Below are 22,661 nucleotides of genomic sequence, written 5' to 3'. Positions count from 1 at the left end.
GGGGTTAAGCGATTGCTGATGCGCTTCAACTTGGTAAGAGTCGGTGTTAAGACAGAATTTTGTCGATGGGAAGGAAGTCACCACATGGAAATATTCGCTGCATGCTGAGACGTCGAAGGAGATTTATGTGAATTTCGTGGTGCAGTCCTATCGCCCCGACGTCATTCAACAGGTCAACGCGAACTCATTTGAGTACTTCGTTTACGGCGAGTTTTGGGCTCTGATCTACTTCGTCGCCGATTACACCAGCAACTACGATGATCTCATCATTGAAGTGGTGGCAGCAACAAAAGAGGTGGTTTGGGAGGAGATGCAACACTTTATTGTATCCATGGAACTAATTTTGAAGAAAAGCTATTCGGGATTCCTTTGGTGCTGTCGAGCATAGCATCCTTGACGATCCAAACTAATACCGCGATGTCAATGGTCTGAAGGGGGATCCGCAGCGGGAGGAAGATCTACGCCGAACTATGGTGTGGATCCCTCCTGATTTTCAATGGTTCATTCGAGAGGCGTGGAATGAGGCTGGGATGCTCAACGATCTACAAACAAAACGAAAGCTGAAATTCCTCGCAAAACTTGTACAGGACGGTGAAAAGCTTCTGTTCCCTGCTTTCTGGACGAAAATTCGTCGACAATTAAATTGACATTCCATAGCGATTTTTCGAGAAAATGCTTTCATAAACCCATCCAGATTCGCAGCGAAACTGGGTCACTCAAATCGTCGGGAAGGGAGAAACGTTTATTTGGTGAAGAGTCTCAGAGTTACTGATGGCTTCTTCGGCTAGGTTGGTATATTGCTGCTCTCGGTTGCCTCTGCAGCAATCACCGCCGCTGTTATCGGAGCTGCAGTAGGTGAAGCGCTAAAAAGTACGTCGTTGCTTCCAGCTTTGTGTTAACTTGTACTGACCTAATGTATCGGTTGTGATGCACAGACTCAAGTAATATGATGACGGCGATCAGCACTGTGAAGAAGATGCTGGACAAAGCGCAGTCGTGTCGAGGCAAAACCAAGTCATCCAAAGACATAGCAAAAGCTCTCGGTGAGCGAACGGATTTGCTACGGGATCTGCTTACTCTGCATGACCCGAATTTTAAGGATTCCGACATCACCAGGACTTCGAACTTGTGTCCCGCCACCCGCAATGGCGTTTACGTAGCAATTTCAGCAGAACTGCAACCCCACCACTCGAAGCACCTTTAAACTGATACAAGATTCCAGTGATATCAGTACAGTCAGTTTTTGTACACAGTCGTTTGCATTCTTATTGAACTTCGAAATGCATGTAGCCCAATCTAAACTATTGATGAGGATGTTATGATGGTATAAGCGGTCCTTCAGGGCAGAGATAATTTTCCGCATTCCTGTAAGCAAAAACGTGTTCTCTAATTCTATAAGCTAGCATCATTTTCTTACACTATGTACCTGTTGTGGACGAAGCCGAAATTGGCCGTCAAAATTGGTTGGTCTGGAAGGCAGATAAGTCACAGGATCCACCGTGACTCGTCAATGACGAACGAATTTACTGAGCTCAGTAAGCACTGCTTTCGAACCAGCCCCAAGAACAGATCGTAAGGCTTTTCACTGCTGGTGTTCCAGATTCCAGATCGTGTATGTAGTTACATATGGAGATTTTTTTCTCTCAGCAAACAGATATTTGAAACGAAGTGTACTGAGTTATCGTTTTATGCCATTCACCGATAGGGCAAAGGAGTCGTGCACGGTGTCTATATGTTAGCGAGAAAGTTATGAAGTCGTTGACTTCATTGAACACCCTCGTGATATCTTCATGAAAGAAAGCAACCTACCCACCAGTGGACTTCTACAGCAAACTATTCTACGGCCTAGCTCACGAGCACGATGCAGTAGCGGACGCTGCCGTCACGAACCTTGTCCAGCCCCTTGTTCACCTCGCTCATCGGCATCTTCTCGATGATCGGCCGCGCGTTGTTCTTCGCCGCCACGCCAAGCATGTCCTTGATGTTCTGGATGCTGCCGATAGCGCTGCCTCGTACACGGGTAGCACGAGGGACCAGGAACCACGGCGTGATCTTGACCTGATTAGGAGGAAGACCCACCATGATGAACGTGCCGCGCATGTAAACCAGGCTCGGGTACAGATCGTACGCCACGTCCTTGGCATCAGCGGTAAGCAGGAGGAAGTCGGCGCTCCCAGCAGCTTTCTTCTGGCGATCCGGGTTGATCAAGTCGTAAAACTCTTCGACTCCTAGAGAACGGATCTCCTTCTCCTTCTTCGACGAACGAGGGAAGGCGACGGGGACGGCAGGTGAACTGGATGGCGATGTGGCCTAGACCACCGATGCCGATCACACCCACGCGGTCGCCCGACTTAACGTCCTCTTGCTTCAGCGGCTTGAACACCGTCGCACCAGCGCACATGAGCGGAGTGGCGGCGTCCGACTGCAGAGCGTCTGTAATCTTGAAGGCGTAGTTGTTGTCCACGCGGATGAAGTCCGCAAAGCCACCCTGTTGATGGGGAACCGTTTTTGTAGGCGGCGTTGATAGTGAAGACGCCCTGATCGCACACGGCGTCCTCGCCGTCAGCGCAGTCGCGGCAGTGATCATTCGGATCGCGGTTTAGACACGCCATGCCTGCGCACCAACACCGACGCGGTTACCGACGGCGAGGCTCTTGACCCTCCGACCGACTGCAACGACGTTGCCAATAGTCTCATGTCCAGCGACGCACGGGTACGGCGTGGGACCCCATCCGCTGTCAACGGTATGTAGCAGTGAGTGACCTTGATCTCGACGTCCTCGGCACCGAGTGGGCGCGGCTCGAACTGCCAGGGCTTGCACTCGCCTATTTGAACAGTAGCGCCTTGAGTGTCACCGTTAGGCGTAGCGCGATTAATTCGATGTAGAAATGCATGTGCGATATCACGATAGCGTTCACAAGTCTCGAGGCGAAGAAGACACCTAGCCAGATACTGAGGTTGGGCATATCGATCTGCGGTGCTGCAAACACCGTGACGACGTGGTTCAGGACAGCTGGAGCGAAGACGTTGCAACCGGTTGAGAAGAGTGTTACCAGTCCGCAGAGGAAGAATCTCCCCTCTGTAGGTTGTCATCATGGCCTTGACGATGGACTTGTCGTGGCGCTCGTTGTGCACCACGAACTCGTGGCCACTTACATGTTTTGTCTCTTAGATTCACACGCAGGCGGCATTGATCGTGCATAGGAGTAACCGGTAGCCTCACTCCCGAAATCACTTGGTTCGAGTCAGGTCGAAGTCAGGATCGGTCTTCAGGCTCTGCTCGAACAACCGTTCAAACATTGCCACGTACCCTTTAAAAAAAGTAGACGAAATAGCAATACTATAATAATCAAACTGCACTGACCTGGAGGACCCATGGTCTCGACAAGAAGCTCGTCATTGCGATTCCATGCCGCACTAGCCAGGTTGGCACTTCCAGACGAAACGAAAATATCGTCTTTGTATGTAAGAATGCGTAGCTTGTAGTGGTACGGTGGCGGACAGGAATACCAGCGGCGATCAGCAGCTTGACGCATTCAATGGCAGACGGACACGAACGAACTCACTTCCGGTCGATAACGACTCACACCGGCTTGTGCAGCCGATGGAGCCAGATGAGAGCGCAGCAAAAAGCAAATGCCCGTCAACGCGTAGAAAACCAAGTCGGCTCCCGTAACAACATTGTCTTCAAGTCTGTGGAGTAGTGCCTCCACAGACTTGAGGACAATGGTGCGCCGTATTGACATTTTGCTTGGCTGGCTGGCAACAGTTGCGCAGCAAGACACTACTTGATCGATCCCGCTCAACCGACCAACGAACTTGTAGAACTTTCGCTGCGTAATTAAAATATGTGTGGATGGCATTTTTTCGTCTGAATACCATCCTGATCAATCAGATCTCTCGAAATATTTTTTTTCCATTCCCATTTAAGTTGTGCTAGAACTTTCGATGAAAATGTCGCTTGCCGTTGGATGGCATTCAGACGAAAAAAAGCCATTAAATTTTTAATGGTTTTTTTTCGTCTGAATGCCATCCCAGCCAATCAGATCTCTGATGTCCGGATGATACACCCGTATATACAAGTCCGTATATCCGGATGTATCCATCCGCTTTGCTAAATTGACAACGATGGCACCGTCGGGGGCTCCCCATGGCGTGCGGGAGACGCCTCTTACCGCTGCGCAGGACGCGCTTCTGCACTCTCTAGAGCGTCAAGTGCAGCTCAAAACGCAGGCGGAGACACACGCATCGCTTCTGCGATCGCAACGGCATCCAGAGGCTCCCGAGACGCTTCGAGAGTTCGTTGCGCAGCGTCAGAACTCGTCTTCGCGTAACAATAAATCTTCCGTCCAGTTGGACCCTTCGTTCGTCCATCTGTCCTCTCACGTGGACCAGTGTATGTCTGAATGGACCTCTTTGTACGCCCATGCTCATGCTTCCCAAGCGCTGGTGGCCGAAATGGAGGCGAGTCACGTCCAAGTCGCTGCCAAAACGCAGTCGTTGTATCGGAGCTTCGAGGACGTCTTGCAACAAGTGGAGGCTCTGGACGCCCGAGTGGCAGCCATTGCCGCCCCCATGCCTCACTTTACAGCCATAGACGACGTAGCCCACGCCTTAGGCTTCGGCGTCAAGTTCGCTGCTCCTTCTAGCGGATCTGCAGGCCACGTCCTAATGGAGAGAACATCCAGACCTAGAACTTCTTCAGTTTCGACGGATTCCAGCAAGGCGGTGCAGGTTTTCCAGCATCGACGGGGAATTGACCCCACAACTCCAACGTTTGAACAGGCATTGGAGAAGATCGACGAGTGTATAGTGTATCTAACGCAACACTTAGAGTACAAGGACTCGGCGTGTTTTATTGAAGCTTACAAGACACTAGCATCGGGGGGCATTCAGGGGCTAAAAGACTATGCGTTGAGTGGCCTGGAGGCTGCAAAAGATGCCGTGTATGAGGCAGTTCAGAAGGACACGCTGGCTGCACAACAGAGCGGCGTGGCGACCTCGTTTGTGGCGCAACTGGATGAAACTTCGCCCTACTATGTGAATTTCCAGCTCGTGGCGCCGGCACTGGCTGCTGTGGCGAAGCAACTCGAACGTCTGAACACTCAACCACAAGATAGCGCCGAGAATCTGCGTGTACTGGGAGAAGTAGCCGACGCGTATGCTATTCAGCGAGTGCAGTTGTTGTCTCCGGTGCTTGGAGCATGGCTGGACGCTGTATCTCAAACGTCTGACATCGTCAACGTGCTCCGTGCGAGTTGTGCTCAACTACTGAAGGTGTGCGAGGCCGAGTTTCGACTGTTCCTTAAGTTATTCGGCCACGATCCAAGTGACGAACTCTTCACGTTCTCTGGCGTTGATATGAGTCTTGGAGAGGACGCTCAAGGTGAAGAAGACAACGAAAACGCATTCGAGTATGTATATCTGTACGTTTCTAGCTAGTGCATTCCGCTGACTGTTTCCTCTGTAGACGCCTCATCTTCCAGTTGAGTGGACTACTATACAACACAGTGCGACCTCAGTTTCTCGCCCAGAAGGATCTGGAGGTTTTGTGTGAAGTCATTCAAGTGCTAAGAAGCGAGGTGATTGAGGCAGCCATTACCCCTCGTGTAGCGCTCGTCGGATACGCAGAGCCAGTGATGCATCGTATGATCCAAGACGCTCAGGAGCGACTCATCCTGTGCATGCAAAAGTACATCCGCGACGAGATTGAAGGCTTTGTGCCCACTCCTGCTGACCTTGACTATCCAGCCAAACTGGTAGCCGCAGAGCAGGCCGGTGCGTCATTGTATGCCACATGGTATCCGTCACTGGAGCACACGTTGATGTGTCTATCGAAGGGATATCACTTCGTCAAGATGGAGATTTTCGAGGAGCTAGCACAGGACGCTATTCAGATCTGCGCGGCGTCGTTGAAAATGGCTTCGGCTGACATCACAGCGACTCAGGGTGGTCTGCACGGCTCACTCTTCCTGGTGAAGCATTTACTTACACTACGCGAACAGATCACACCTTTCGAGATTCAATTCGCACAACGGAGCAAGGCGCTGGACTTCACCAGCAGCGCAGACGCCATGAACGAGCTGCTTATAGACGCGTCGACGCTGTTCCGGTTCTCTGGACCGAATGGGATTGTTGGTCTCTTTACTCGTGGCATCCCTCAGATCCAAGAGACGACGGCAGATGTGAAGAAGGAGCTGGAACAAGAGCTTAAGAAGAGCTGCACGGCGTTCATCGAGATTGTGCTACAGCAGTTGGCTCAGCCACTACTCGCACTGATGAAGCAGATCGCTCAAGTGCAGCAATCCCAGAAAGCCACGGCACTAGACTTCCGTCAGTGTGCGTTCACTACACCGACGGAGGTTAACAATGTGCTCACAAGTGTCTCGCATCAGCTGCGTGAAACGTTACCAGATATTCTGCAGACTATTCGCCTTTACCTTCGCAACGCATCAACCGAGACGATTTTGTTTAAACCCGTACAGGTGAGGAAAGTTCATGATGTTGGTATTGATGACTAGAATTTTTAACATTTTGGTGCTTATTCGTATTGATTTAGCGGAATCTGCTGGATGCGGTGGAAAATCTTAATTCGCTGATGGAGCAGACGTACACACGCGAGGAGCTTCAGCCTTGTGAAGAAGTTTTTGCTGTTGTGATGCAGCAATTGCAGGCTTTGTGAAGACGGGATCACAGTGGTAAAAATTATCAGTCTGTGAGAATTTGATGAGAATACAATTGTCTAGTCCTGTCCGATACAACTGGGCATCGCCGCAATTGTTTTACCGTGGTTGATGGCCTTGTCTTTCTCTTGGGGTTGCTTGTGAAGAGCTCGGCAAATATTTAAATTGTCTAAGTTACAGAATATTAAAGCGTGGGGCATTCAACTCGATCCCTTATTCACCATGCTGCGCAGATAGCTTAGGAACGTCGGCAGAGCTTGACAAGAACGCACGGGACATAATATGCGCTCAAAACTCATGACTACGCAACCAGTCCAAGCTAGATTCTTGACATGTGGGTGGAGGCGATCACTCTGCAGCGTCACATCCCCATCTCTTCAGTCGAAGTAACTGCTTTGTGCGTCTATGCTTGGATCTTGCAGCGGCGCTAAGGTGGCAGCGTACTCTTCTGAACGTTCAAGCGCTATCCATCGGCTAGGATCTGATACGAGGCACGTGTTTCCTCTGGTCAACTTGTGCAGTTGCTGACGTTTTGCTGACGCTTGCTGCCCTCAAACAGGAGTTTGAAGGCATGTGGTATCACCAGTCGCAAGGATGAACCCTCACTCCGAGACTACTGCATCTTGTCCCCATCCTTGTCTGCGATGAAAGGAACTACATCCAAGAACTTTCAATGGAGGCTGGTAGACACTGTCCCCGAAGGTTTCCACATCCGACATCTTGTTCAGTCGCCATCTGCTATGACGGCAAGTGACTCATCCCGTATTCGAACAATGAAAGGAAGCGCATCGCCAGACACTGGAGCACCACAGTCACCAGACACTATCTGGTGTCTGTTGGACACCGTCTCGACGACGACATTAATCGGAAGCTTTCGCGTGATGGCGCTTTCGAACAGCGCAGTCCGGCTTCTCACAATTCAATTCGACCTCCCGAGCTCACTCCAAGCACTCAATCATGCTGCGTCGACTTGCCTATGTGGCCACCACAATGGCGACATTGTCGGTGAATGCAGCATACGCCACAACCTTCTCGACACTCGGTGGGGACAACGGCACCAACACGGTGGCTCAAGTGGCTCCAAGCGACGATGTCTCCCAGTACGACCAGAGCTCTTCGCCTCCTACGTCAATCAACTCCAACTCTTCTACAACGGAGCAAGGCCAGATTCAGCAGAATGCCTCCGGTTCAGCGTCGTCGCAACAGAATTCGACCCACATCCAGTACAGCATCCGCAACGGCAACGTATCCAGCGTGGGGGTGAATCTCGGTGGTTGGCTGGTGGCCGAGCACTGGATGACCAACACCGCCGACTTCTGGCAAGGAGTGAGCGACGACGACGCCGGCAAGGGCGAGTACACTGCCATCACCAAGGCGGCCAACCCGGACACCATCCGTTCGAACTTGAAAAACCACCACAACACTTTCATCACAGAAAGTGACATTGCCGACATTGCTGCGGCTGGTCTCAACACTGTCCGTGTCCCCGTAGGCTACTGGATCGTGGGCTTCGACAACGACGATCCCAGTGGCCAGGCCGCGTGGACGCAGTACTCGAACGGCACGTTGAAGTATCTAGACGCCCTCATCACGGACTGGGCCAAGAAGCACAATGTCGCCGTGCTCATTAGCATGCACGCCGCTAAAGGCTCACAGAACGGCGCAGACCACTCGTCCCCTAGCGACCCGGGCAAGTCGCACTGGAGCGCGTACGACGAGAACGTGGCCAACACGATTGCGATGGCCACGTTCCTGGCCGACCGCTACAAGAACGAGGACGCGTTCCTGGGTATTGGGCTGCTGAACGAACCTAACGCCTCGACGGATGAGGACAAACTGTACGCGTACTATGAGAAGACGTACGCAGCCATCCGCGCGACGGGCAACGACTGCGTGTTGAGCGTGGCTCCGTTACTGTATAAGCAGTCGCCCGACGTCATGACGAACTTTATGCAAGCACCAAGTTACACGAACGTGTGGGTTGAGTGGCACCCGTACTTTGTGTGGGGATACGAGGACACTAGCGACTACGATCTGACCAATACGGCCGTCAAGGTTAATTTCCAGAACAGCGTGAGTCAGTGGAACGCGCGAGAGAATCACAACCGCCTCTTCATCGGCGAGTGGAGCTTCGCCACGGCCGGCAAATTCTCCGACAACCAGGAAGGATACTACGAGTTCTGTCAAGCTATGATGGATGTCATGTACCAGGCTGGCGCGGGTTTTACCTTCTGGAGCTGGCGGATCTACGGCGATGAATCTGGATTCAACGCCTGGTCGCTACGCAGTGTGCTGCGCGATGACCGGCTCAACGCCATCTTCTTCCCCAGTGCGACATAGAGCTAACTAAGACCGAATTGTTGTTTGTGCCGCAGCAGTCAAGAAATACTAATAAGAAAATATAAAATCGAGCATCGCCCACAAGTTCTAGGATGTTGAAAACTGGTCATCGCTCCTGCTTATCTGTGCGTGCGGCCACTGGTCAGCGTAGTGATGGCCTGGTCGGAAAACGACCAGAGAAATGGACTGTCACAAAGGTATAAGTTGCATTCCGACGTTGTAGATTTCTGATTCGGAGTTGAAGCATGATAATACCCATTGTTTTTTATAATCAGTAGGTTATTTGTTTTCAGAATCTCAAGAAAGTGAACATAGAGTTTCCTTACACTCATTATGACAGGTTATTCGATTTCATCCGACTTTTGCGATCCATGACGACTAGCAAGTTTTCACCAATTTGGTTAACAGCTGTCACTGACGAGGATGGCGCCATGGCCAGTGGTGATCAGCAGGATACCGATGGAGCCACCTCATCGCCTCTCCTCTGCATACTTGTCCCCCGCTCAGTCACACGATCCAACCGATCCCCGCCACTTTTCAATTTGCTTTATCGTTCAGAACCTCTGCAGCAACATGTTGCGAGCACTTTCCTCTATCATCTCTGCATTCGCAGTCGCTACGACGTCTGCCACCACATTCGACGCTGCAAGCAACTCCAGTGTACTGCAGTTAATGGGCACAGTGCAACCGCAAGGTTCCGAGTCCGCGTCAAACACTACCATCACTTCAGCGTCCGGCTCGGAATCATCGACTCACGTCCAGTATAGTATCCGCAATGGAGAGACAGCCAGCAAAGGTGTGAACCTCGGCTCATGGCTCGTGGCCGAGTACTGGATGACCAGCTCGGCCGATTTCTGGACGGGCGCGGTCAACGCCAGTCACGGTGAATACACGGCCATTGCCAAAGCCACCGACCCGGATACTATCCGTTCGCATTTCGAGTACCACCACTCAACGTTCATCAACGAAAGCGACATCGCCGAGATCGCAGCGGTCGGTATCAATACGGTGCGCGTCCCGATCGGCTACTGGATCGTCGGCTTCGATGATAACGATCCGTCGGGTAAGGCCGAGTGGAAAGTTTACACGAATGGCACGTTGAAATATCTGGATCTGCTGATCACCGACTGGGCCAAGAAGTACAATGTTGCTGTACTATTGAGTATCCACGCAGCCAAAGGTTCGCAGAACGGAGCGGACAATTCATCGCCGAGCGTCTACGGATCCGAATTTTGGGCGGAATTCGCTGAAAATGTCAATAATACCATCACCATGGTGTCATACTTGGCCGAGAGATACAAAGACGAAGACGCATTTCTTGGCTTCGGACTTTTGAACGAACCGAATGGAGACACGACCACGGATGTGCTGTACGACTACTATGAGCGTGCGTACAGGGCAGTCAGAGCGACGGGTAGTGAGTGCGTGCTGACTGTGGCACCATTACTGTACGAACAGTCTCCAGATGTACTCACGGATTTCATGCTTGCCCCTGCGTACACAAATGTGTGGGTTGAATGGCATCCGTACTTTGTATGGGGCTACGACGATGTGTCCGACCAGGATCTAGTGAATACAAGTGTCAAGGTTAATTTCCAGGGCGACGTGACGCAGTGGAACTCGGTCTCGGGCCGCAACCGCCTCTTCATCGGCGAGTGGTGCTTCGCTACCAACGGGAAATTCGAGAACGACCAGGATTTATTTTACGAGTTCGCACAGGCAGAGACCGACGTAGTCAACCAGGCGAGAGGAGGCTGGACTTACTGGAGCTGGCGTATCTACGAGGACGAAACCGGAGACAACATGTGGTCACTGCGTGCCGTGCTGCGTGACGAGAACCTTAAGGCGATCCTGTTCCCGTCCAGCGCTGGCAGTTCCTCCACGATTACCACCTCGAGTTCGAGTGATCAGGAACAAACGCAGCAGCAGCAGTCGTAAACGCTCCAGTTATAACAGTGTCGCTGCTGTAGAGTGAGTATTTTCATTGAGTAGCGTGAAAGACTTTTCATAGATTTCTGCTAAAGTGGTCATCTCTTCGTGTAGTAATGTTACAATAATAACAGTTATTATCTTTCACTTCGAAGGTCTTGTTATGATATTTTTGTTTCAGAACAAGAAAGCAGAGTACTATTTCGAGCAGTCCGATGGTTTTGCATCAAAGTTATTTTCGCTACTCACGACGCAATCAATGCAACGGCCCAGACGAGTCTATTTTTCACGTCGGTGCATGTTGCTCCCTCATCTCATGCTGGTTTGTCTAAATAAACTGCTTTTGCATATCAGCTGGAGCTATCGGAGTTCAGTTTTCCGTTGCATCGCAGTCTTGCTGTAGTGAGTTTCAAGAGTGCGGCCGTCGCAGGCCCGGTCATTCTCCTTTTATCTTCGGTGCCTTCAGTAGCTCAACCCAGCAAATAATTTGCAACAGTCGACACGGATTTTTAGCAGCTCGAGGTTTTGGCGACGATGGGAACGGGATTTCGACGAGCGCCCTCAATGGGTTTGTCCCGACAACTAGCCGTTCTTACACTACTGTGTTCTAGTGTTTTAGCCACGTCACAGACGACACAGCAGTCGTTTGCAGTGATGTCAAAGTTGCGCGGCTTCAATAAGGCGTCGTTCATCCAGCAGCAAGGATATCCGTACACCAGCGCTCTCATCAGCTACCGACGACTTGATGCCACTTCGACCGAGGCCGATGCATCGGCCAAGGCGAATGAAGTCGGAGCTTCCGTTCGGAAGGCTATCAAGCAGCTTCGAGGAGGAACCGACAAGTTCTATCACGACCTCATCACTGCAGTAAAAATTACTCTGTGTGAACAAGATTTGGATAAAAACACGGTTCGCTTTGTCAGCTGCGATGCCGACAATGCGTACAAGGACGACAACGGTGATCCCGTCAAGTTGCCGATATCCCAGTTGACGGATGATGAGACCGTGAATGCCTACAAGCAGGGACTTTGTGAGGTGGCTCCGAACTGCTACTGGGCCGAGATCGTCGACGGAGACACGAGTCGTGCTAAAGTCTACGCAGACGCGGAAAGCACCATGGACGCCTCAGCAGCCGAGGCCAAGATCAAAGAATGGGCTACGGGTGTCATTGGTTTTGTGATCCCAGGCATCGTCTTGGGTGTGCTGAGTCTATTGACGATGATCTTCTTCTTGATTTGTCGTTGCTGCTGCAACCGATGTGGCGGTCGATTCCCGCGTGAAGAGGGGTACACGTGCATGCAAAAGTTCTTGCCACTGCTGTTCTTCTTTCTCTTTGCAATCGGTGTCATCGTCGTATCCGCGGCAGCGTTCTTGTACCGCGGTACGATGTTATCTGCTGTGGACGACATGTTCAATGCAACGTCGGGGACTCTCGAGAACGGCAGCAATTGGATCGTCAACATCCGCACTCCTCTTGAAGAAATCGCTGCAACGGTGGTCGATTCGGCCGATGACATCAAGGTGAAACTTGACGGAACGGATTTCATCGACACTGGTCTGAATGACCTCACAACAAAGCTCGACGATCTCGGAGACAAGTACTCTACTGCTCCTCATATCCCTGACAGCTGCGTTCCTGATTCTACCAAGACAAATGAGGATGCTAATGGTAATCCTTGTTACGTGTGCGACGCCTGCACTACCATCGGAACCCAGGCAAGTGCCGCCGCAACTCAAGTCGACAAGAACGCCGGGCCCGGTGTGAAGCAACTGAGTAATGTCAAGAAGCAGCTGAACACGAAGCTGGTAGAGATTTCAGGCAATGTCCAAAGCGCAGTGGACACCCAAGTGACTACAGCGAACGATCTCATCGATACTGTTGATAAAACTCAAGAGGATGTGGACGACTACGACAGCAAGTTCCAGGGCTATCGAGACCAACTTGGCTACGCTATCATGGCGCTGTTTGCTCTTGCTCTGGTGGTCATTATCGTTGGATTCGTTGGTATCCTCTTCGGACTTACACCTCTCAAGTTCCTAGCCAACATCATGCACATCGCGTACTTCCTCGGTTTTATCATTCTCATCCTCGTTTTCATCATCAGCGCCGTTGTGCTCGCAATTGGTGTGGTGCTTGGAGATGCGTGCGAAGTTACGCAAATCTTCGCTGGCAACTGGACGGTACCACTTGGCGAGTCGGCGAAAGCGGTGGATGCCTGCTTCAACAACGAGTCCCTGTTGGATGTTTTCAACCTGTCCGACAAGCTGGATTTCGCTCGCGGTGGCATCGATTTCCCAGAGCTTGATATGAGCGCCATGTTCGACTTTTCCGATCTGGACGCCCTTGAATCGAGCACTGACAACATCAATGAAACCGCGTTTGGCTTTGACAACGCCACCTATACCACCGTGGTGACTTCATTCAACGACTACTCGACTCAGAAAACTGGAACGTGTAATCCTGCCGGCCCGGGATACCAAACGACTAACGGCCTCCTCAATCCATGGGAGGCTAACGGTGACCCAAAACCATCAGGGTCAGCGGAGGATTACATCGAAAACTACTACAAGACCTACGACACCATGTGTACCAACAATGATCCGAACAACAATTTGCCTGCTAAGGGTAAGGCCTACGCGTGTACAAGCTCGTCTCAATGCTTATTTTCGGCATTCATGAAAGAAAGGTACACCGTGATCTTCCCTCTAGCCACCCTCAAGTCCGGTATGGAGAGCTTCAAGACTCAATTGAGTACCGACGTCAGCGAAATCACCGCTACTTCGGACACCTTCGAGACGAATACCAAGAAACTCAACTCCGACATCAACGGCATCAAAGACGATCTAGACGCGCATCTCATCGAGTACGTGGGCGACTTCGAGGATGCCATGTACTGCACTTTCATCGCCGACGGCTTCTGGACCATCTACGACTCGCTCTGTGGCGACCTCATGCCGTCGATCACGATGATCGCGCTCATGTTGTTCCTCTGTGGAATCTTCCTCATCCCCGTCAACATTTGCCTCATCATTGGTGTTAAACGCCTGAAGGCCCACGGCAACGGCCACATCATGGACGCGGAAATGAAATTCAAGTAGGGGCAATTAGGCAGCGATAGCTTCAAGCTAGAATATCTACATCAAAAATTTATACTACTTTTTATTTCATTGCAGTTCACTTCACTCATATAATTTCTTCCTTTCCAAATACTACTTTTCCTTTCGTAGTACTATTAGTACTAGTATTAGGCAGTGCAGTACAATAAAACTTATTGCCATCTGTTTTTCATGTTGTTTTTTTTTTACTTTTTTATGTCCAGCAGGTACAAGCAGCAAAAGCTAGCAAAATACGCCAAGTCCTTCTACCGGCACTGCAGTCTGATTCGGCTGCTTGCGTTTATGTGCTATCGTCTCTCCCTCTCATCTCACCACATCGGCAATCTTACAACTTGAAGGCCTTCTTGATGATGCGGTCCTGCTCGATCTGGTGCACGGCGTGGTAGCCCGTAGCGGGGGCGGCAGCGGGGGCGCGGCCGACGAACGACGGTCGACGAGAGTCGCTGTTGAGCTGCGTCAGCGCCGTCTCGATGCGCGGCGACACGTACGTCCAGAAGCCCATGTTGAGCGGCTCCTCCTGCACCCACTTGATGTCGGCATTCGGGTAGCGCGCGGCTTGTTCCGCCACCTTGTCGAACGGGAAGGGCGCGATCTGCTCCACACGCACAATAGCCACGTCCTTAATGTCCTTCTCCTCACGTTCCTGAGCCAGTTCGTAGTAGATCTTGCCCGAGCAGAAGATGACGCGCTTCACCTTGTCGTCGTCCACCAGTTTCTCCGGCGACACCTCCGGAATGAGACGCTGGAACTGCGTGCCTTCAGCCATGTCCTCGAGCTTGGACGAGGCCTGACGCAGACGCAGCAAGTGCTTCGGCTGCACCGAGATCAGCGGCTTGCGGAAGTCACGGTGGATCTGACGACGCAGCACGTGGAAGTACTGAGCCGGAGTGGAGCAGTAGACCACCTGCCAGTTCGTGTGTTGGATCTGCATACGGTTCTCCTCGTCCATGAGCGGCACGACATTCGGGTCGTCGTCCGTGTTCTGCAGGTAACGCTCGACACGGCACGACGAGTGCTCAGCACCCTGGCCTTCGTAGCCGTGCGGTAGCAGCATGACAAGTCCAGACTGACGCATCCACTTGTCTTCACCAGCACTCAAGAACTGGTCGATCATGATCTGCGCGCCGTTAGCAAAGTCTCCGAACTGCGCCTCCCACATGACCAAAGCGTTGGGGTTCTCCAGCGAGTAACCGAGCTCAAAGCCCAGCACACCGAACTCCGACAGCGAACTGTTGGACGCCACGAACTCGGCCTGCGTGTCCGGGACGACATCGCCGCCTGGGGTCTTGTACTCCAGCGGAGCTGACGGAATCGTCTTGGTAGCCAGGTGGTTCAACGGCGCGTACTCCTCGTTGGTCTCCTGGTCGTGCAGCACAGCGTGACGGTGGCTGAACGTACCGCGTTCGACGTCCTGGCCACTGATACGCACGTGGTTACCCTCGAGCAACAACGTACCCCACGCCAGAGCCTCAGCAGTACCCCAGTCAATACCCTCACCCGTCTCGATCGTGGTCTTCTTAGCCTTCATGATGCGGTCCAGCTGGCGGTTCACGTTGAAGCCTGGATTCACAGTACTGATCTTCTCACCGACGTGCTTCAGCACATTCATGTGCACACCCGTGGAGCGAATACGCGACTGCTGGTTGGGGCTCTTGAACGAGTCCCAGCGATTGGCCAGCCAGTCGCTCTTCTTGGTGTCTTCCCACTTCTCCGTCTCCTCGAACGTCCTCTGGAAGAAGTCCCAGACCTTCTTAACAATAGCGTCGCACTCCTCCTTAGTCGCAGTACCGGCAGCCACCTGCTGGTCGACGTACGAGTCCAGCACCGACTTCATCTGGCCAATCTTCTTGTACATCAGCGGCTGCGTGAAGAACGGGTTGTCCACTTCATTGTGACCGAAGCGACGGTAGCACGTCAAGTTGATAATCACATCCGAGCGCCATTTCTGACGCCACTCGGCCGCGAACTCGAACACCTTAACCACCGAGTCCGGGTCGTCGCCGTTCACGTGCAAGATAGGCACATCCATGGCCTTACCCAGATCCGTGCAGTACTGAGACGAACGCGAGTTCTTGGGGTCAGTAGTGAAGCCAATCTGGTTGTTCACCACAACGTGTACAGTGCCACCAGTGTCGTAGTTGTCAAGACCGGACAGGTGCATCGTCTCGTACACCACACCTTGGCCACTGAAGGCCGCGTCACCGTGTAGCAGCAGCGGCATCACCTTCTTCTCGGCTTCAGCGTCGTTGCCCAAGTAGAACTGCTTGGCACGAACTTTACCCACCACAACGGGGTCCACAGCTTCCAAGTGCGATGGGTTGGCCACCAGCGACAAGTGCACTTGACGGCCATCCGGATAAGTGCGGTCGTACGACGTACCCAAGTGGTATTTGACATCACCGGCGTTGGACCAGTCCTCCACATCGGGCTCGTTGTAAGACTCCACGTCAATGTGCGTGCCCTGGAACTCCTTGAAGATCTGCTGGATCGGCTTACGGATGACGTTCGACAGCACATTGAGACGGCCACGGTGAGGCATGCCGATCACCAAGTGCTCCATTCCGAGCTCAGTACCGCGGTCGATCATGAACTTGAGACCAGGGATGAGACTCTCAGCGCCGTCCAGACCGAAACGCTTGGTCGTGTTGTACTTGTTTCCCAAGAAGCGCTCAAAGACGACGGAGAAGGCCAGACGCTCCAGAATGTGCATCTTCTTCTCCTTCGACTCCTCGTCCTGCACCAGGTGCTCCATCTTGGCACGGATCCAGTTGCATTGCTCACGGTCCAGAATGTGCATGTATTGCTAAAGGGGAAAAAATTGTCAGAAAAAAGTTAATAATTCATAAGTACATCTTGTGGTCAATGCCACTTACCACTCCAATAGAGCTGCAGTACGTATCCTTGAGACGCTGGACGATCTGGCCGAGTGTCATGTCGTTGTTGCCATCGGCCAGTTCCTCCAAGAAACCAGAAACTCCCGACGAACTGCAAAATAATGAAAAATTAGCAAATTATCAACCATCATTCTCGCAAGTGTATACATTTTAGCAACAAATGTATAATACAATACGTACAAGTTCTTGGGGATGGCAATGACGCGGTCCAGGTCCTTCTCCGTGAAGCCGTACATCTTGATGTCAAGATCCGGCAGCTCCGGACGTTCCTGCAGGCCCAGTGGGTCCAGGTTGGCTGCCTCATGGCCACGCACCTGGTAGGCACGGATGAGGTAACTCAAGCCCAAAGCGTCATTCTGCTCGATGGACGAAGCTGCGGCGCCACCAACGGAACGTACAGGCGTCACGCCCTGCTGGATGGTCGGCGGCGGGATGAAAGCCTCGCCGGGCACGCTGCCGCTCTCAATTTGGCGGAAGTATACGTCCCATGACTTGTGCACACTGTATAGCGATTGTTGCAAAAAGTGAATAAATAGTCAGTGGCAAAGTACGTGGCAAACAAGCAAGGAGTGATGGTCATTTGCCACAAGAACGTTTTAAAAACGTTGGCAAAATGTGATGACGCACCTCTTGGGGTCGCTCTTCCAGCTCGAGTACATCTCCTCCACGTAGGCGTTGTTGTTGCCCGTCATGAACGTCTCGCTCGGGTGCGGCGTGGACGAGAACGCACGCGACCAACGGGCTGCCACGTTGCTGGGGGCGCTCAGGCGCGAGGGGGCCACGCGTGCCGAGGACACGCTGGCGCGTACGCTACGACGCACGGCCTTGGCGAGCCACTGCTGCGTCATCTTGATCTAAAAGGGGGTCGCTCCTTGGCTTGGGGCCGCAGATGGGAAACTGAGGCTGAGGTCAGTCGAGACGTAGGTAAACTTGGATCCAGCATGTGAATGCTAGATGGTAGGTAGGAGGGATGTCATACTGATAAATTGGATATTATACTGCGACACCCCTACTTGTGTAAACTAAGGTTGCGATCCAACGAGGACCACACAGTTGAGAAAAAGGCCGGTTTTTGAACCTGAGGTGGCAACTTGAACTTTTGCGAGCTTTGTGCAATCGCCACAATAGACGGAGCTGTTCGGCCAGCGCGCGCGCCATCGATGCGCTTTGAACACGCTGCGTGGCGAGTGCTCCTGGTACACTGCAGGCTGAAAGTCGGCGCCGGACAAGGTGAAATAGACAGAAGTTTTCAGCATTCGGAATCAAAAAAAAATGGGGCCAATTTTTGTAATTTGAACTGGTTTAACAAATCTCTTTAGGTTTCAGTATGAATCATAGTTCAGCCAAGAGAAATTTCTTCAACCGGAGATGAGTGGCGAGGAGGGTCCCCAAAACGTCCCCAGCCGCAAACGCAATGTCCGCCAGACTGTGACAAGGCTGTGTCCCGATCTGCGGAGAAAATGGTGATCGATCTGCTGCCCGACACACTTTTCAACAGGAGCAACTCGTCCGACGTGGTTTGTTGAGTAGTTTATTATCTAAAGGCACTCGCATCGAACCTACGAACTGTTACGCAGAATTCTACCGAGGCGGTCGTCAGCGAGGAGATTCTGCAGAGACCAGTCCTCCAGGTCGCGATTGTTGCCTGCTGAGACCTTCCACGACCACAGCGTCCACCCTCCTTCCGCCGCTTCGTGCGCCTTGAGCTGCTCTGTCGTAAACGTGTAGAACAAATCGGGGTTGGTACGACGCATATTGGACGCAGTTGCCACACTCCACTCGCCAATGAACAAGCGGTTGTGACCTGCACGAGCGTTCCACTTGTCCACCCGCCCTTTGTACTCCTGTTTAACAGCGATATTGACCAATTGATTGTCCGGTGTGTGCTCATAGCCCCAGATGAAGTACGGATGCCACTCAACCCACACATTCGTGAACTCTGGCGCCTCCATGAAGCCCACCATCTCGTCGGGACTCTGTTTCTGCAGCATTGGCATGATACTCAGTACGCAGTCACTGCCAGTCGAACGCACCGCTTGATACGCATCCTTGTAGTATTGATACAACACCTTTTCATCCGTGTTGCCATTAGGCTCATTGAGCAGTCCAATCCCCAGGAAAGCTTCATCGTTTAGATACCGCTCAGCCAGAAACCGAGCCACCTCAATGGTATTGGCCACGTTCTCCGGGTATTGACTCCAGAACTGCTGTCCTGGGCTTGCAGGTGACGAGTGATCAGCTCCGTTCTGAGAACCTTTAGCAGCATGCAAACTGACCAGCACCGCGACGTTGTGCTTCTTGGTCCAGTATCTGATGAGCTGGTCCAAGTACGCGATTGTTCCTCGTGTATACACTTGCCACTCGTGTTGGTTGGACGGGTCGTGGTTGTCGTAGCCCAAAATCCAGAAGCCCAGCGGCACTCGAACCGTGTTGAGTCCTGCCGCTGCGATCTGGGCGATGTCGTCTTCAGTGATGAAAGTTGCGTGATGGTCCCCCAGCTTGGCGCGGATATCGTCTGGATTTGACGCTTTCGTGATAGTTGTGTACTCGCCGGAGTTGGCGAAATGGTCTTCGGCGCCTTGCCAGAAAGCTGCGTCTGCTGTCATCCAGTGCTCGGCTACCAGCCAACCACCGAGGTTGACGCCTCGACTCCTTACCGAGCCATCGCGAATTCCAGATCGGACGTGGGTGAAGCTTGTTGAAGTCTCGAGCCGAGTGGTATTGCTCGATGAGTTGGTGCTAGCAGAGCACAGTGCCATCAGCATTGTAACAACTGCACAAAAGCGCTGAGGTTGCATCTTGCGTTGACTTGGAAGCTGGAAGACGCAAACTTTCTAGCCACTTCCCACCTGAACGTCGAAAGAAGTTGTGGCACGTTGGCATGAGAGCTGGAAGCCCAAACACTAAGAGATGATCGGCACCGGACGGCTTGGCGTTTGGTTCGGTCACGGTGGAACAAGTAAGAAACGATGATTCCATGTAATCAGACGATGAACTGGTGGCCAAAGGGCTCGTCACGCATTTCATTAAGGCATCGACAACGATTAAGTTTGAGGGCTAACCAAAAAGTCATACACTTGCGTGACGGTGGTATGGCGTGCGCTCGGCATTATCAGGCTGACCTCAGCAAGATTTCACAGTTGACGTTGTACAGTTTGCTTACGATGGTGAGACCATATCTCTCGGTTTTCGTTATGGTAAGCTGCGCTTTCTTCTTGTACTTGATGTTTTTGAACGTTTGGACGGTTCGTGTCGGTGGCAAAGCGTACATGGGGTGCTTTTAGTCATTTGATAGCGATGGTTGAAGCAGATATTGGACGGCTATCACGTGAAAACCCATTGACGGCAAGGCGCCCTCGGACTCTGCGTAATTGATCGGACTCAACTTGGTTATCGCAAATTGCCTCCAAAGCTTGTCCTGAACTCGATTGTAAGCTCGAATACTTCGTACTTCTTTGTGCCAACAATTGGCAAAATCCGCAAATAATCTGTTGAAGAAGAACCCAGGACGATCGCGAGAGCAACATAGAAGATTTTATTTTCTTCTACTTAAGTGTTTAAAAAAAAAAAACTGAAATGTACTTGCAACTTTTACGTCAGTCGTCAGGGGATTCAGCAGATCTTTGGTGGCCTTAACTTCCAAGATGTCTTCTGATGAACTGCACCATCACAAATTAATCATAACGGTGGCCTCTTCTCGGCATGGTCAGATTAATGCGCACTTTTCACTAGGAAAACGAGAGGCTGCTTGGTGTCAAAACACGGTGATTCGGTGTTTTGCGCTGAATAAGCTTGGTGCAGATAGTAAATGCTATAGTGAACTAAAGTCTCACTTACTTTCAGAACGGAAATTCTGGAATTTCCAGCCCTCAGCAACGTTTGGCAGTGAACAAGCATTTCTTTGACAGGCATCGGTGGTATGGTATAAACTCATCATTATGACCGTTGGAAACCACGATGCAGGGGGAGTCATGGTCGAGCTATTCCCTACTTAGTAGTAACTGTGACACAAGTATGGTATCCGTCGTGAGATCCTACGTGAGCCTCGTTGCCTACAAAAATGGGCCTTCAAACACTATTTTACATTTGTGACTTTGTACTTTATCTCTTGTAGTGGTAGGCTGAAAACATGCAAATGAAGGCTAGCATTTTCGGAGACGAGCTACATTCTAAACTGAAGTTACGCGAGAAGTGCGCGAAAGCGTTTTGACCCATCATGTGCTGTAGCAAGAATACATGCGAGTCTTGAAAACCACGGGATTCGCGAATCCCTCGGGAGTTACACCGTTGACGGGCAGTATCCTTATGACGTCATGTGCCTCCACAAATCTTGATTAAATTACCCAAAACAATTCTCAAGTCATTTGGTAATCGACCGAGGTTAAGCAGACAAACGAATATCATGGTATTAGAGAAGCACCTAGCAAGCTCAAGTGATTATGTAGGTGGATTCTGCCGATTGATTCAGCAAATCGACCACTTGTCGAATAGACGTGCTCGCTATTAGATAAGCTCTATTGTCTTTGGAAGTGGTAGTAAATTTTGATTTTGAAACTGATCTACGACCGTAGCTGCCCACTATTATATTAATACGCAGCGCAATTTTTAAACAGGAATATTAGTTCGCCTTATCATGGACAAAATCGTGTCTTTTTGCTCGACTATAAGGGTATGTGTAATCAAATCGCCGCACTATTCCACAAAAATAGTCGATTTGATGTAAATAATTGGTTTCACCGGGATCTAAGTATATCTGGTAAAAGCCAGTGATCTCCTCGTTCTCCTGGTGTGCAGGAAGTCTGGATCCACGTCGAATTGACGTCAATATGTCAAGCTCAAAAAGTTGCTGTTTATTTTCGGCCCCGGCGACAGACCGAGTCAAATCGCCGCACCGTATGGTACAACTAATTTCATACAAAAAGTATCTACATCTTGGCCCTTTTTGCTGACTTCTTACCTCGCAGCTCTTCGTTCTGGAGCCGGACCATCCGCCTTGCCTCTTTATCTCGCTCTTCAGCTTCTTTTCTCTCTTGGGCATTTTTTCGGCGCTGTTCAGTGGCTACACGTTTGTCTTCCTTCAACTTGGCTGTGAGCAAACGTCTTTCAGCTGCCATGACACGTCTAGTGGCTTTGTCTTCCAACTGCATGAGCTTTCGGTTCTCGCTTAATCTTTGTTTCTACCCTTTCTCAACGTTTGTTTTGCGTTTACGGTGCTCTTTCTCACGTTTTTTACTGCATGAATCTTCAAACTTCATTAGCGAGGTCTCGATGGACTCACGTGTGAGTTCGGCTCTGCGTTCTTCTTCGGCAATACAGTCTGCGTGCGTAAGCAGCCTCTTAGCTCCAAGCTTGACGACCACTTTGTCTGGAGATCTTCCTTTAATTGGGGTTGGCTTTACGAGGTCCCTATACGCGATTGAGTACATTCGAAAGCCGTGTACATCTAGACCGTTGTTTTTGAGGCGCCGCAACCCTTGCTCTTCAATTTCTTCAAGTGGCAGTGGGTTTTGGGCGGCGATGAACTTTGCGTACTTCGATTCCAGCACAGTATCCTTCGAACAGTCCATATTCAACGATTCTAAGACTCTTTGCTTTTTCACAGGCCACATGCCTGTCGATCTCCAGGAGCCGATAATGTTTAGCGGTGTAAACGCTTCCAGCATCGCTTTCCCAATTACCTCAGAACGACAATGGCGAG

At 51.3% G+C, this 22,661-nt stretch overlaps 10 protein-coding genes across 10 annotated transcripts; 5 read left to right on the top strand and 5 right to left on the bottom strand.

Annotated features, from left to right (window-relative positions):
• Positions 1–470: 470 nt before the first annotated feature.
• On the top strand, positions 471–1,204 carry PPTG_16247 (hypothetical protein; the record flags this gene model as incomplete). The annotated part of the gene is made up of 3 exons (XM_008913877.1): positions 471–591; positions 823–870; positions 936–1,204. The coding sequence occupies 3 exons, from the start codon at positions 471–473 to the stop codon at positions 1,202–1,204; spliced, it is 438 nt and encodes a 145-aa protein (XP_008912125.1).
• Positions 1,205–1,845: 641 nt separating this feature from the next.
• Positions 1,846–3,096, bottom strand: PPTG_16246 (hypothetical protein; the record flags this gene model as incomplete). Its single annotated transcript, XM_008913876.1, has 3 exons — positions 1,846–2,310; positions 2,339–2,537; positions 2,606–3,096. The coding sequence occupies 3 exons, from the start codon at positions 3,094–3,096 to the stop codon at positions 1,846–1,848; spliced, it is 1,155 nt and encodes a 384-aa protein (XP_008912124.1).
• A 961-nt stretch (positions 3,097–4,057) lies between these two features.
• On the top strand, positions 4,058–6,835 carry PPTG_16245 (hypothetical protein). Its single transcript, XM_008913875.1, has 3 exons — positions 4,058–5,414; positions 5,471–6,485; positions 6,560–6,835. Exons 1-3 carry the CDS (start codon positions 4,129–4,131, stop codon positions 6,680–6,682), a joined length of 2,424 nt encoding a protein of 807 aa, XP_008912123.1. The 5' UTR covers positions 4,058–4,128; the 3' UTR covers positions 6,683–6,835.
• Positions 6,836–7,222: 387 nt separating this feature from the next.
• PPTG_16244 (hypothetical protein) lies at positions 7,223–9,118 on the top strand. Its single transcript, XM_008913874.1, has one exon. The coding sequence runs from the start codon at positions 7,641–7,643 to the stop codon at positions 9,021–9,023; it is 1,383 nt and encodes a 460-aa protein (XP_008912122.1). The 5' UTR covers positions 7,223–7,640; the 3' UTR covers positions 9,024–9,118.
• Positions 9,119–9,574: 456 nt separating this feature from the next.
• On the top strand, positions 9,575–11,102 carry PPTG_16243 (hypothetical protein). The gene has a single exon (XM_008913873.1). The coding sequence runs from the start codon at positions 9,597–9,599 to the stop codon at positions 10,959–10,961; it is 1,365 nt and encodes a 454-aa protein (XP_008912121.1). The 5' UTR covers positions 9,575–9,596; the 3' UTR covers positions 10,962–11,102.
• A 384-nt stretch (positions 11,103–11,486) lies between these two features.
• On the top strand, positions 11,487–14,131 carry PPTG_16242 (hypothetical protein; the record flags this gene model as incomplete). Its single annotated transcript, XM_008913872.1, has 1 exon — positions 11,487–14,131. The coding sequence occupies one exon, from the start codon at positions 11,487–11,489 to the stop codon at positions 14,049–14,051; it is 2,565 nt and encodes an 854-aa protein (XP_008912120.1). The 3' UTR covers positions 14,052–14,131.
• Positions 14,132–14,221: 90 nt separating this feature from the next.
• Positions 14,222–17,850, bottom strand: PPTG_16241 (oxoglutarate dehydrogenase (succinyl-transferring), E1 component). Its single transcript, XM_008913871.1, has 4 exons — positions 17,591–17,850; positions 17,144–17,464; positions 16,943–17,054; positions 14,222–16,872 (listed from the first exon to the last, which is right to left on the bottom strand). Exons 1-4 carry the CDS (start codon positions 17,809–17,811, stop codon positions 14,395–14,397), a joined length of 3,132 nt encoding a protein of 1,043 aa, XP_008912119.1. The 5' UTR covers positions 17,812–17,850; the 3' UTR covers positions 14,222–14,394.
• Positions 17,851–18,522: 672 nt separating this feature from the next.
• PPTG_16240 (hypothetical protein) lies at positions 18,523–19,728 on the bottom strand (the record flags this gene model as incomplete). The annotated part of the gene is made up of 1 exon (XM_008913870.1): positions 18,523–19,728. The coding sequence occupies one exon, from the start codon at positions 19,726–19,728 to the stop codon at positions 18,523–18,525; it is 1,206 nt and encodes a 401-aa protein (XP_008912118.1).
• A 2,160-nt stretch (positions 19,729–21,888) lies between these two features.
• On the bottom strand, positions 21,889–22,110 carry PPTG_23910 (hypothetical protein; the record flags this gene model as incomplete). The annotated part of the gene is made up of 1 exon (XM_008913869.1): positions 21,889–22,110. The coding sequence occupies one exon, from the start codon at positions 22,108–22,110 to the stop codon at positions 21,889–21,891; it is 222 nt and encodes a 73-aa protein (XP_008912117.1).
• A 30-nt stretch (positions 22,111–22,140) lies between these two features.
• Positions 22,141–22,626, bottom strand: PPTG_16239 (hypothetical protein; the record flags this gene model as incomplete). Its single annotated transcript, XM_008913868.1, has 1 exon — positions 22,141–22,626. The coding sequence occupies one exon, from the start codon at positions 22,624–22,626 to the stop codon at positions 22,141–22,143; it is 486 nt and encodes a 161-aa protein (XP_008912116.1).
• Positions 22,627–22,661: the final 35 nt, after the last annotated feature.

The sequence above is a fragment of the Phytophthora parasitica genome (assembly GCF_000247585.1).
Source record: "Phytophthora parasitica INRA-310 unplaced genomic scaffold supercont2.56, whole genome shotgun sequence".
NCBI lineage: Eukaryota > Oomycota > Peronosporomycetes > Peronosporales > Peronosporaceae > Phytophthora > Phytophthora nicotianae.
This window is presented reverse-complemented; position numbering and strand designations above follow the sequence as displayed.